The sequence below is a fragment of the Montipora foliosa genome, chromosome 9, assembly GCF_036669935.1.
Source record: "Montipora foliosa isolate CH-2021 chromosome 9, ASM3666993v2, whole genome shotgun sequence".
Taxonomy (NCBI): domain Eukaryota; kingdom Metazoa; phylum Cnidaria; class Anthozoa; order Scleractinia; family Acroporidae; genus Montipora; species Montipora foliosa.
In genome coordinates this window covers 18,503,859-18,515,253 of record NC_090877.1, presented here as the reverse complement: position 1 = coordinate 18,515,253, position 11,395 = coordinate 18,503,859, and the positions used below count along the sequence as shown (strand labels likewise).

At 37.3% G+C, this 11,395-nt stretch overlaps 1 protein-coding gene across 1 annotated transcript in view; it reads right to left on the bottom strand.

Moving 5' to 3' along the window:
• Positions 1 to 889: 889 nt before the first annotated feature.
• Positions 890 to 11,395, bottom strand: part of LOC137970648 (uncharacterized) — a 24,712-nt gene continuing 14,206 nt past the window's right edge. Inside the window, exon 6 of the mRNA XM_068817174.1 lies at positions 890 to 3,231. Within this exon, the coding sequence (XP_068673275.1) occupies positions 2,897 to 3,231 (335 nt within the window). The 3' untranslated portion in view covers positions 890 to 2,896. The remainder of the gene's footprint in view (positions 3,232 to 11,395) is intronic.

Below are 11,395 nucleotides of genomic sequence, written 5' to 3'. Positions count from 1 at the left end.
TTCTTTTTTTTCGGTAAGTGAAGAAAATCGGAAAAAAAAACCCGCGGACAACTGTTGGAATCTAGCCCACGAATAAAGCGATCTAAAGTCATTAATAATAAATCAGAACGGTTAGGCGCGAGTTCCTTCGCCACCATGTCGAACGTAAGGAAAGCTGTAGGTCAGGTCGTGAGAAAGAGCAGAGACACTGAAATGGATCTTATTAATCACTATTTTTAAGCCATAACCACAATTACTTCCGGTTTGTTTTGAGTTCACTAAATTTTGGCTGACAACTTTTTTTCTTGGTTGGGGAGGGGATCGAGGTGTGGTGTTTTGCGATAATGTTGATCAGTCTTCTCACTATAGATAAAATATAACAATATCAATAGCTGTCGTAATAACTTTACATATTATTTACCAATACTGCTTCCAATACTAGTATTGTAAAAGGGCAATTAATCTTGAAATCGTTTAATTAGCTGTACAGCATATTAGAAATCAAATTCAGTTTTGTTTCGAACCTTGTTCGGCCTTCTGTCGTGTTTCAACTCCCTCTTAATTTGCAAAAATATATATATATATTTGACATTCGGAAATGTGACCATGTTCCCTTCCTGCGCCTTTCAATAACATGCGGACTCCTAAATTCAAGGGTCAACCGACAAATGCGTTTTTCGCTACCGTCAATCAAATGTTCGGCGGCTCCTCCAAGCTTCCGACTATTGTCGAGCGCGCAGTAATCAAATCAAATCGTTCAGCACACTTCAGACAATATAGTCGGAAGCTGGGAGGAGCCGCCGAACATTTGAATAACGGTAGCGAAAAACGTATTTGTTGGTTGCCCTTTGAATTTAAGAGTCCGCATGTTATTGAAAGGCGCAGTAAAATAGAAAGCTTGTGTCGACCAAATCGAGTTAAAAGTTTATTCCAGCTCCCAAGCAAACAATCTCGTGAAAACAAACTAAACCGTAAAGAAAAGATGATGATGATGATGATGATGATGATAATAATAATAAATAAAATAAACCGTAACAAACACACTCATTTGAACGCTTGCAGAAACTTGAGCGAAGTATTTTTCTCAGCAAAAATGCGATTTCAAAAGTAGAAATACACCTACACCTACGCAACGAAAGGCACTTATTTGGGAATTTTTAACGTAAATATTTTTCATCTCATTAATATACTTTGCCTTTACTTTCTGACATTTTCTTTTGTCACTTTTAATGCCTAGCCAAGGGAGTAAAATCTTTGGGTCTTTACATTAATCTCTTTGCAGATAATTTTTGCACTGAAAAGAATTGAACTTTATTAATCGAACGCATGATAAACCGTAAGAAAACTATTTCGATAAGAAATTAGAGGAATATATTTGCTTTGGGTGAAGAGATGAATCTTCCCACCAACGAATCAAATTCTGAGTAAAGACGCAGTAAAGTGGACTCCAGAAATGTTAGTCTTGTTTTTTACAACACTGATCACTCTAGGCCACATTTCGATAGCCAGTTTAGTAAGCGCAAAACAGAATCCCTCTTGGCAACTCATTACTATTTACCAAATATCTTAGCCGTGTATTCGATTGACCCCATGATTGTGGAATAAGTGTACTGGAGTGATAATTTAATTTGGTATGTTTGGCGTTTTGAAGCAACAAGAATAATATAAATATGTTTAAAAGAGCATTTTACCAGGTGTTTGACAATTTAAATGCGAAATCCGTGAAAAACGAAGGATTTCTAAGTTCCTATTCCAGAATAGGGTCAATCGAAATGAATGCACCTTAGGTCGTTTTTTTTTTTCTTGCATACCTTTTACATGAATAAATTTGCTATTATATTTTGTTCTGGTAATCGTCAATAAAAATCAAAACCATATGACTTGTTATTTAAGTCGGTAGATTACTGTAAAATCACAACTCCTATCGGACGAGAGTGATTTTCATTAAACCATAACATGCTAAATTCTGGTGACCTGATTCCGCAAAAAATAGAGGAGTGATGGCAATCTTTTTGGCTCGTTTAAAGGGACCGTTTCACGGTTTTGCGCATGTCCAAGCTTTAGCGCTAGCAGTTGTAAATTTTACGGTTTCTTACTGAACCAAATGATGTTAATTAAACACAGAGAGTATTAAAGCAAATACACTGAATGACTAAGGCCCAAATTTGGTGGAAGACACTGCGGGTTTACACAGAAAATATAGAATTTAGTTTTGATCTCGAATTTATTGTACGAGTCGAAAATTTATTCTAAGCACGAGTTGTCATAACGCACGAGTAATCTATTCGCATGCAGTAGGTTCATAACACAAAGGAAATGAGTAATTCCACTTCTATGGTATTGTTTCCGTTCCTGCATCAGTGCTTTTGATTGTTTCAATAACAATGGAATTAAATGGCCTGACGTGACAGTTTGCCCATGCGCAGAGACGTGAAACTCTCCCTTTAAGTGGTTGTCTCGTAGAATACCTCAGTATCAGTGGGAGTGAAATAGTAGTAACCATGCATTCTTTAGAGATAATTATGCTTCAATTTGAGAGAAGAACGCCATACATTGTTTTGTAACAAGAATGATAAAGATATGTTTACCAGATTTTTCACAATTTTAATGCAAAATTCGTAAAATCGAATAATTTCTAACTTCTTTTCCGTGTATTCCTATTCCGGAATAAGGTCATCAATCGAACGCACCCTTAGCTTGTTTTTATTTTTCTTCCAAACCTTTAACATGCATAAATTGTTATTATCATTTGTTGCGGTTATCGTCGATATAAATCAAATCGATATGACTTGTTATTTAAGTCGGTAATTACTGTAATATTAAGACACATACGGGACGGGTATCGACATTTTCATTAAACCATAACACTCTAAATATGGTGACCTGATTAAACAAAAAATAGAATTTCCGTCTCGATCTAAGTGGTTGTTTCGTAGAATACCTCGACATCAGTGGGAGTAAACTTGAAGCTTCCTCCTCCTGCATAAAATCTACAGGGAGAACCAGATGAAGAATACCCTGGGGGAAGGGGGTAAGAGCAGCCACAATATGTGTACGAATTTCGGTTGCTGGCAGCGTTGTCATATATGCGGATGTCGTTGCCGCAACCAAAGGTTGGTCCGTGCCAGGGACATCTGTATATAGCGTGTGTCTGGCTTCCTGACTTGACCTCCAGCTTAACAGGAGCGTAGCCATTGATGTTATACAGTGAGTAGATAAACGATTTACTTGATGAAACATAGCCACAAGAACCTAAAAGAAAAAAAGATATATATATTATCTTTTTAATCCGTATTACGATGATTATGATTATGATCGTAATTATGATTATAATTGTGATTATCTTTATGATTGTGTTATAATATGTCAAAACCTTAGCAATTCGCCCGCTTACCTTGACGATGAACATGAAAAAGCTCGAAAGCGATAAGTTTTCTTTTTACGAGACCACCGAGTCAGCGAACAAATGTTTCATGACCTGATTTCAGCTATACTAGGTAGGAAATCAATCAATTATTATATCATTAAAAATTAAAATTAAAACTGAAAAACCACACCAATCCTACTTGGCAGGTCATGCGATCATGTTGCAGTATTTTGTAGACAAATCCAATTTACGGAATATATGAACTCTTAATTGTATCGTGGTTATTCATATGTGGATAATCATGGTCTCCCTAGTGTGAAGACAACTTTCACATTTCATTAAATGTGAACAATCTCAGTTCTATTTGACACCTTAGAATATTTTGGTTGGTTGGGCATCGGACTACCGTGCGGGAGGTCTGACGCCGTTTCAACTCCGGCCGGACCAATACTCAGGGTCTTTTGAATAGCTAAGAGGAAAGTGCTGCCTTTGCAACGACGTCTACCAATGGTCAGACTTAAGTCTTTTCGGATAAGGACGATATATCACAACTCTTCAACGGTTCATAATCCTGTGGGACGTAAAAAAACCCACACACTTGTCGCAAGGAGTAGGGCATGTGGTTCCTGGTGTTGTGGTCAGGCATCATTTCACTTATTCATGGTTGGGCCAACCCCTGTTTTTTCGTTTAGAGTCGAATGCTTTTCCTGATATTGGGTCGTTTGCTCGGATTGAAAAAAGAAGCCTAAAAAAATCACAAGCAGTCTCGGAATCGAAGGCCTGCTACGCCAGCATCATCGCCTGGAAAACAACAACACGTGAACCCAAAATCAATATGGCGGAAAAGTTGGTTGATGTTATTGTAAAATTAAGAGTCATACATTGTTTTCTTCTTAACAAAGAATCGGCCTCTGCTAGAAAGACAGATGAAAGTGGGAAGGAAACGCTTCAGCATTGACATTGCCAATTTAAACCGAGACAATCCAAGCTTCAATTTCGTTGAAAGTAAAAAGTAAAAAGTTCATTTTGTTAATCACTAATTTAACATCGAAAAATAGTAGCAGATGCTAACACGTACACCAACACAAGTAAGTCAACAACGCTCGGCTTTTAACCTCTTTCCCAAACTGAAATCACAGCACAGCAACTAAAAGACTGACTGAAAAAATGCATGCTAAAAAGGATTCATTTATACAACAGTTTTCGAATAATCTGTGGATTGAGTGCAATTCGTTTTTCCAGCAATTGCAAAAGTCGAGACAGTACTAGTTTTGCAGCTCATAAAAACAAAACCCCACAAAAAAAAAAAAAAAGACAACAAATGCCAAATGCCAACATAGTTTCTTCCTGGTATTGTTTTCTTTTGGTTGTTTTTTGCGCTTTATTAGGGAGACTCCTCTTGCAAAGAGAATGCAGAGTTGCTGAGAGCAACTGCAATCGCTCCCGGGGCCCCGGCGCAAAGTACAGTTGGGAGGTTAGAGAAACAGAACAGTGGCTCGTTTGTTGGTTTCTATTTCAATTTTCATGCAATCACAGAAAAAAAAGATTCTTAATTTTAAAGTGTTAATTGTTAGAAAATTGGCGGAGAGCCGATGATTTAGAAAATTGTGCAGATAAAGTACAGTAATAGGGTCGCCAAGCCAAAAGCCAAGAAAAATAACATACCCCAAATTCAGCAACTAAATTCATGTTATCCGAAAAACTGGATTCAAAACATTTCAAATATTTCAGCTCTGCTTCACAACAGACAAGAAACATGTTGCCGGTAAAATCCGTCTTCAGGTTGAATCCGTTTCAACCTAGGTTAAATTGGTGATCCTGGTTTTACCTATGTTGACCACGCATTCAGATGGATTGAAGAAAGTTTTTTGGACCTAAGACAGAAATTTAGTTTTGGTTATTATACGTAGATATTAATTGGCCAATCGTAGAAAAGTAAATGATCAAAAGAATTGTGTTGGGTTGAACATGTTCGTCGTTATAGCCAGGTGATCTGGTGACGTAATTCGGAGGACTGGGGAGAAAAACTTTAACGCCGTATCCCACAACCGAGCGTGGTAGACACGTTATGATCTGTTGAGTTTTGGCGATGGCAATACTGCAGGGAGTTTGGAAACAACAACCAAGGCCGCGCGCGGTTGTGGGATACGGCGTTAAAATTTTTCTTTCCAGTCTTCCAAATTACGTCACCAGATCACCTGGAGTAGAGTGGTGAAGACACAGGACTACAGGTCAGGAGGGTGCGAGTCCGAGTACCGGTAAATGCATAGTACAGTTCTTTGTTCTCTACTATGTTGTAATGTTGAGACTGAATTAATAAGTGTATGAACACAGAAACCGATAAGATGATACCAAATGAAGGTGCAGGGATGGCGCAGTGGTGAGAGCACTCGCCTCCCACCAATGTGGCCCAGGCTCGATTCCTCGACTTAGCTTCATATGTGGGTTAAGTTTGTTGGTTCTCTACGCTGCACCGAGAGGTACTCCGGTTTCCCCTCTCCTCAAAAACCAACATTTGACTTGTTGTGTTAATTGTTAATTTCACTTTACAGTGTCCCCAATTAGTGCTCCAGCGCTAACAAAATCTACTAGACACTTAAATAAAGTTCCTTTCCTTTCCTTTCCTTTTAAATATTAAGAAGATGTGTTGAGCGTAAGACAGAGCTTGAGGAGGTAAGGTATAAGTATCCCTTTTTGAGTGCGAGAACAGATTTTACCTGCAACATACACTTCATTCTGATCATTTTACAGGGCTTAAGCAGAGCCTGTAAAAGAAACTACAGGCATCAGGCATGCGCATTGTTTGCGGGCTACCCGAATGGCAGGTTACATAGGGTAAAATTCGGAGATTCTTTCTCAGTATTGCAGGCAGCAACCAGAGGAATTCCTCAAGGAAGTGTACACGGGCTGAAGTTTTTTAGCATATTCCTGAAAAAATCTATTCTATCAGGGAAAGGACGTTACTATTCACGTCTACGTTTATGACAAACAACTTTATAATTCGGGCCCTGGAACAGCGGATACTTCAGGTAGGAAAAAAGAGGAAGACTTAATATGTGTCTTTCATAAACGATCAAAGCCATGCACATGCTGCTTTTTTTTTTCCGGAAGGGATGAAAACCGGAGAGAACCTGCAGACAACCGGCGGGATGTAACCTAATTAGAGAGCTTACGAATCGACGACTTTCACACGACGGTTTATTGGGAACGGGAAATCAAGTGAGGCGTCATGCACTAATATCTGACATTGAAATGGGTGGACTCAAGATGCTGGACATTGACTGGATGATTAGTGCAAACGTGTAACATGTTTAAAAAAATTTTTGGAAGATTAACAAAGTACTTGGAAAACAATTCTAGACAAATTTCTTTCATTAGTCGGAGGACGCTTTGTTTTACATAGTAATTTTCATACTTCTAAATTAAAAATCAGCTTACCGGAATATTAAAAGGAATGTTTTGACGCGTGGTCCAATTTAAACGGGAAAACGCCTAGTTGTTATCACGAAATTATCAATGAGCTTATCTGGAATAACCAATTTCTCTGTTACTACAAAAAATCAATGTACAGAAGGGACATATTGAACTTTTAAAAGTTTTGTAAAGATAGGAGTTTTAATCTCGTCAAACAATTCCTTTTCGTGTGGCATTACCCCACCTGTAAATCCCGAACAAAGATTTTTCCTCGTGAGTATTATCAATTCAATTCCTGCAGAATGGCGTCCTGTTCTGAAAGCTTCTGCTAATGTGACAGTGATTGACCTCCTTCCAAACACCCCAACCACAAGGATGAAAAGTGACAATTTAGTATCAATTTTATGACGCCTCTTCTAAACAGATCTACCAACTCTTTCTACCAAAAAAACAGATTCCACCCACTGCTAAACAGAAATTAACGAACAAGTATCCAAACACTTTAACAATAGGTAGAAGATCTATTCACTAGCCTTCCAAACCACCTTAGAATCTAAAATCAGGGAACTGCAATACAAAATTCTAACTATTGCATTGTCTTTACGAATGAGAAACTCAGTCGTTTTGGCCTGGGTTGAATCACCAAGCTGCACGTTCTGTCAAGAGGTTACGGAATCCGTTGAGCATCTACTTTTCTCCTGTAGGATATCTTCAGATTTTTGGAAACACGTCTTGCCCTAGCTAAAAGATAATAATGTTCTTCTTGGAAAAATTAATGAGTTTGATTTGATCTTTGGAAAATTTGATATTGCAACTGAGTGACTTTATTTTAATCAATCACATTTTGTTATTAGGTAAACATTGTATCTATTGTAAATGTCTAAATAGCGTACCTACACTTAATGGTTTTATAGCGGGAACAAGTCGTGTATAAAATATCGAGCTTCATATTGCCAGGGAGAAAAACAAGCTCCTTACGTATTTTGAAAAGTGGGAGAAGTTAATTAATGCATTAATATAATCATTAACTTGATTGCCCCGCCATTTACTCATGTGACACGAGTTTTTGTTGTTGTTGTTGTCCGTAGAGTTATAACAATTGTATTTTCTAATTTGTATTCTGTAATTTGTAATTTCGTAATTTGTATTTATAATTTGTAATTTGTAAATTTGAAATTTGTCTGCTCAAAAACATCAATAAAAACTATTTAAAAATAAGTAAATGAATAAAAATAACGGTCTACTAACATTTTTAAATGCATTTAAAGCAACATCAAACATTTCTGTAACCAGTGTAAGCCATCAGAGTCCGAATTTGTCTTCGCAAAGCGCCATTACATGATTCAAACTGACAGGGATTGAGGGCAAGCGAAAAGATTTCACATTTGGAATTTACGACTTCTTCCGTATTTTTTATTTATTCTGAATGAGAAGTGATGTTTAAACTTGTGTAGGTTCCTTGTCTACTTGTTGCTGGACTGGAAACCGGATTTGGTTTTCATTACTTCGTTAACTTAGATCAGTGATGAATGTTTTGCTGTTCTGCATGTAAGTTTATGGTATAAAAGTGACTGCAAGTATGTTTAATTCTCGTTGCATACATAATAAACAAATTTCACTAGTTCGTTTTCCAGGTTTTTCATCCGGTGAATGAAATTCCGTATTTCGTAATCTAGATATATTCAATAAAGGCCCATATAAGGATTTGTAAGGGAATTCTGATAAAACACCTGAAAAGATGATTTTACTATAACATTCTCAATAAAAGGCCTAACCTTATTGCCATTGTGGGCCGCTTCCTTCTGTGTGTTTTTTTTTCCAGATTCGAATCGAATTTATCCGTTATCAGTTCTTCGGTTATCAACGGTTATAGTAAAATATCAAGGCTGCACTCTGAATTCTCTGGAGCCCAACAAATTCAGTCAAATATTCCTGGCTAAAATGATGTTCCCACGGCCACAAATCTACCGTAGAATTCAAGGGCAAAGGTTTTTCTTTCATTTCAATCCACTAGCAGCGCAATCGAAGCCCTGCCAGCGACGACAGGCGGCTGTTAGTATCCCAAACCAATAGATAAAACGATGAAGAAGATTTCACTTTGAACACCACACGGCGACCGTTGAGTTAAATTTAGTAACGAGTCTTTGTTTGTCTTTGTTTGTCCTTTTGTCGTCTTTAATTGAAATTTTTTCGTGTTAAAAATTACCTTCTCAGGTCTTTTATCGGGATTCCCATACAAATTCTTATATTTTTGTTGGCTTTCTCTCACCCTGAGCTTGGAGCGCCTGTGCAACATCCGTTCGAATTTTGTTGAACCGTCTGTATCTATAGCAACAACCGCGACTGCAGACTGGGACTGAATACCAGGCCTCTTATGAAGCTTTTTTTAGTCAAATGTTGATGATGTGTTGAAACCGTTTGTCCACACTAGAAGTCAACAACGTTCATTGCAACAAAATCGAACGGATGTTTAAGCTGCTTGCCCTGGCCTTAGGACAGAAGTCTTGTTTCTTTTTGTGTAAACTTCCGAGCACGTTTTGGTTGCTGTCTTATTCCTTAGGTGCATACACGGTCGCTAATATAATTACGCACGTGGAATTTTAAATTTAGTTGTGGAAATTTGTGCCAGACGTTTTTATCCAGACATACACAGAGATATCTTTCCGTGCGTTTTCATATCAGTTGAGTGATGCATTTCACTTGAGATTGGAACAACAATGAATCCCTGCGGGATTTCACAATGTTACATTGCATTGATTAAATGTTACCAATTCAGAGTAAGAACCTACTGTCGGTAAGGAACGAAGCAAATCATTCTTTACCAATGCCTCGATCGAATGCTGAAATACGTTATTTCTTTTTTCTTTTCATCAAGAGCTGAAATTTACATTATCAATTCCTTCACTATCTAGGAATAAGCCACGGGAATAGCTTCGTTGGTCAATAGCACTTTTAAATTTAATCAGCTACGCAGAGAATTGTTGATTATTTTTCTTCTTAGTCATCATTATCATCATTATTAGTGGTACTATTATTACTTTTTATTTATTTATTTATTTACTTATTTACAATCTCTTTTAAGCGAATTCAATTTATTGACCTGTGATTTAGTAATAACAGTGTACAACATTAATCAGGAGCAAACATTTCACCACCGGCTGGGAAACCATGGTATTGTACGCAAGTCACTCACTCCCGGTTCTAGTATCCCCACCTTTTCAAGTTTGGCTTTAAAAATCCTAAAACGTGCGTAAATATCCATTTTGTAAACAACTTTGAATCGATGTGAGGAGACGGGGTAACGAAAGAAATTATTTCAATGAAAAAACAAAGAACGGTTCAGTATTGATTCCACTGGGATTGTGCTGGTGCCGAGTTAAGAAGCTGACATTTATTTTCAGTTCAGTTGCGGCTTTCCGTGTTGACAACAAACTGTCATATCAAGAGTAGAGGGGTTTGGACGGAGAACATGACGAGCATTGCATCCACCAGTTTCCCCGTTTCACCTGTCTAGCTGTTTTTGCACACTTTTCGTGTATAGGTTATGTCATAAATCGTTATTGAGTGCAAAGAAACTGTGAGATCTATCGTGTCATTCACTCTTCAAGAAGAAATCCGGTGTCCCATGATCTTTATTGACTGTCCATAAGGCTTTTGATACAAAAGGCTTGGGTGGGATTCTCTTGCATGTTTATTGTTTTGAAGCTTTCGATTTTGTTCCTGATTTCAATGCTTGGGTTACAATCTTTTATAAACATATGCAAAGTTGTGTCTTGAACAATGGTATAATTTCACCCTAGTTCTTTGATCTCGAGCGCGGTGAATGACAAGCGATCCTTTGTCATCACATCTCTTTGTTCTTGCTGCTGGGGTTTTGGCCATACCAATATAGCCATCAGGTAAAATTCTGAGATAAAGAAAATTGCCGTTCTAAGAAAAGAAGTTCAAAGACTATTATACAGTCTGCCAATCGCTCGGTAACAAGTTCGAATTCCCTATAACATACAGTGAATTTAATTCGATTAGAATTTGTCACAGGATAAGATATTTATGCTTTTTGACTCTCTTTTGCTGGAATCACAGGAAAATCCCTTTGGGTACAGTTTGAAACTACTCTATACGAATTTTAAGTCCTTTTAGTCTGAATCATATTGGTTTTTCTTCAAGATTTTGTGGTAGGAATATTAAATTTCTTCACTTTGCCCTTTTACATCCTCCGTAGTTATTTTATTGAGATTGGAAAATTCCACATGTGGGACTGCAGAAGAATTAAATTAACTCAACTTATACAACGATTTGAGGTCAAAATAATATTTAGGTATGAAGCAGAACGTCACGCTTATTTAAAGAGTAAAGACATTGGCTGGTTAAAAAACAAGTCATGGTGTTGTTTTGGTGACACTTTTATTTGTCTAAGAATGTGCTCCAGGAAAGATTGTTGCTTAGTGTCGCGTTTTAGTGGGTTGTGGTTTTTCTATTTCACATATTTAATTAAATTCAGTTGTTGAATTACAAGAGGTAAGGTATTTATATTACGAATCTTGCAATAATTTCCTCAGGCCTAAAACGTCGGGAAATGAGTAAAATTTTGAAAAAAGCGTTGAAGCGATAAGTAATTGTCACCATTTGAATAGT